This window comes from Eimeria necatrix, genomic scaffold, assembly GCF_000499385.1.
Source record: "Eimeria necatrix Houghton genomic scaffold, Enh_scaff2358, whole genome shotgun sequence".
Classification (NCBI taxonomy): domain Eukaryota; phylum Apicomplexa; class Conoidasida; order Eucoccidiorida; family Eimeriidae; genus Eimeria; species Eimeria necatrix.
In genome coordinates this window covers 1,343-2,867 of record NW_013652940.1, presented here as the reverse complement: position 1 = coordinate 2,867, position 1,525 = coordinate 1,343, and the positions used below count along the sequence as shown (strand labels likewise).

General features: G+C 57.1%; 1 protein-coding gene across 1 annotated transcript; it reads right to left on the bottom strand.

The window, feature by feature from the left end:
• Window positions 1-32: 32 nt before the first annotated feature.
• On the bottom strand, window positions 33-808 carry ENH_00032200 (U1 small nuclear ribonucleoprotein, putative; the record flags this gene model as incomplete). The annotated part of the gene is made up of 1 exon (XM_013580214.1): window positions 33-808. A coding segment is annotated over one exon (776 nt), but the record flags the coding sequence as incomplete, so codon positions are not given.
• Between the last annotated feature and the right edge of the window lie 717 nt (window positions 809-1,525).

The following is a 1,525-nucleotide window of genomic DNA, read 5'->3' as shown; positions in this document are numbered from 1 at the left end:
ACCCCCCAACCCCCCCCAGGAACCCCGCGGACCTCCTTTTTTCTCTGCTCCTGCTCCTGCTCCTCCTCCTATCCTCCCTGTGCCTCCTCTCCCTCTCCCTGTCCCGCTCCCGCTCCCGCTCCCGCTCCCGCTCCCGCTCCCGCTCCCTCTCCCGCCCCTTCTCCTCCCGCGGCGCCGCTATATGCGCCACCAACGAACTTATGTCCGGCTGGTTCCTCCCGGCCCCCCTGGGGGGCCCCCGGCCCCCCCCCAGCCTCCTCGGAAGCCATCCAGGAACTGTCCTGGCCCTCTCAACATCAACTAAAATCCTTCTTCCATCTATCTTTGTTCCATCTGCTTTCTTGTAAGCTTCTTTCATGTCTCTGTCTCTCTCGAACTCCACAAAGCCGTAGCCGCGGGCGCGGCCTTGGGCGTCGCGGACTACTCTTACCCTCCTCACGGGTCCGTACACCTCGAACTCTCTTTTTAGTTTCTTTTCCGAAGTTTCGAAGTTTAATTTTCCGACAAAAAGAGTCGCAAAAGGGTCTCCTTGAATCCTGGGATCTTCTAATGGTTTATAGGCTGCTGCTTGCTGCTGCTGCTGCTGCAGGTGCTGCAGCAGCCGCTGCCGCTTGGCTCTCTCTTGCCGCTGCCGCGGAGTCTCAAAAGCTGCTGCTGCGGGCGCGGGGCCGTTTTCGAATTTTTTGACGAAGTCCGCGAGGCCGCGGTAGGGGCGCGGCTGTTTGGACTTCAGCGCGGGGAGGGGCTCGAGGGGCTGGCGGGCTTGGAAGAGGGCTAAAAGGTGCGGAGGCATTCCAATTGCTGCCATTTTTACAGGGATTGGAGAGGATTAGAGGGGGAGGGGAGATTAGGGAGAAAAAGCGAGAAAAATGGAGAAAAAACGAGAAAAATGGAAGTGTTTTGAGGGCTTTTGGGCGCAGGGAGGAGCAGCAGCAGCAGCAGCAGGCTCCCAGGGCAATTCAGCTGTTTCTGCGGACTTATTAGAGCCACAAACAAGCGACTGCAGCAGCAACTACAACTACAGCAGCAGCAGCTGCTGCAGCAGCAGCAGCAGCAGCAGCAGCAGCAGCAGCAGCGAGGCGGCGGCAGGAGAGGTCCCAAGCGCGCGGGGCGTTTCTGCGGGATGCTGGGTTGAATTAAAGGCAGCAAATTGAATTTAAATAAATAAATAAATAAAAATTAATAAATTAATTAATTAATTAAATTAATACTCACTCCCGTCGACCCGCGGCTGCCGCAGCAGGCGCCCCGACCCCCAGCCACCCGAAAGCACAGCAGCAGCAGCAGCTGCAGCAGCAGCAGCAGCAGCAGCAGCAGCAGCAGCAGCAGCAGCAGCAGCAGCAGCAGCAGCAGCAGCAGAATCAGCAGCAGCAGCAGCAGCAGCAGCAGCAGCAGCAGCAGCAGCAGCAGCAGCAGCAGCAGCAGCAGCAGCAGACACTGCAGTTCCTTTTTGGGATTGCTGCACTTCAAATGTTTTATAAACTTCAAAACTCCAACTTTTAAAACTCCGCCGAATTCGACTCTC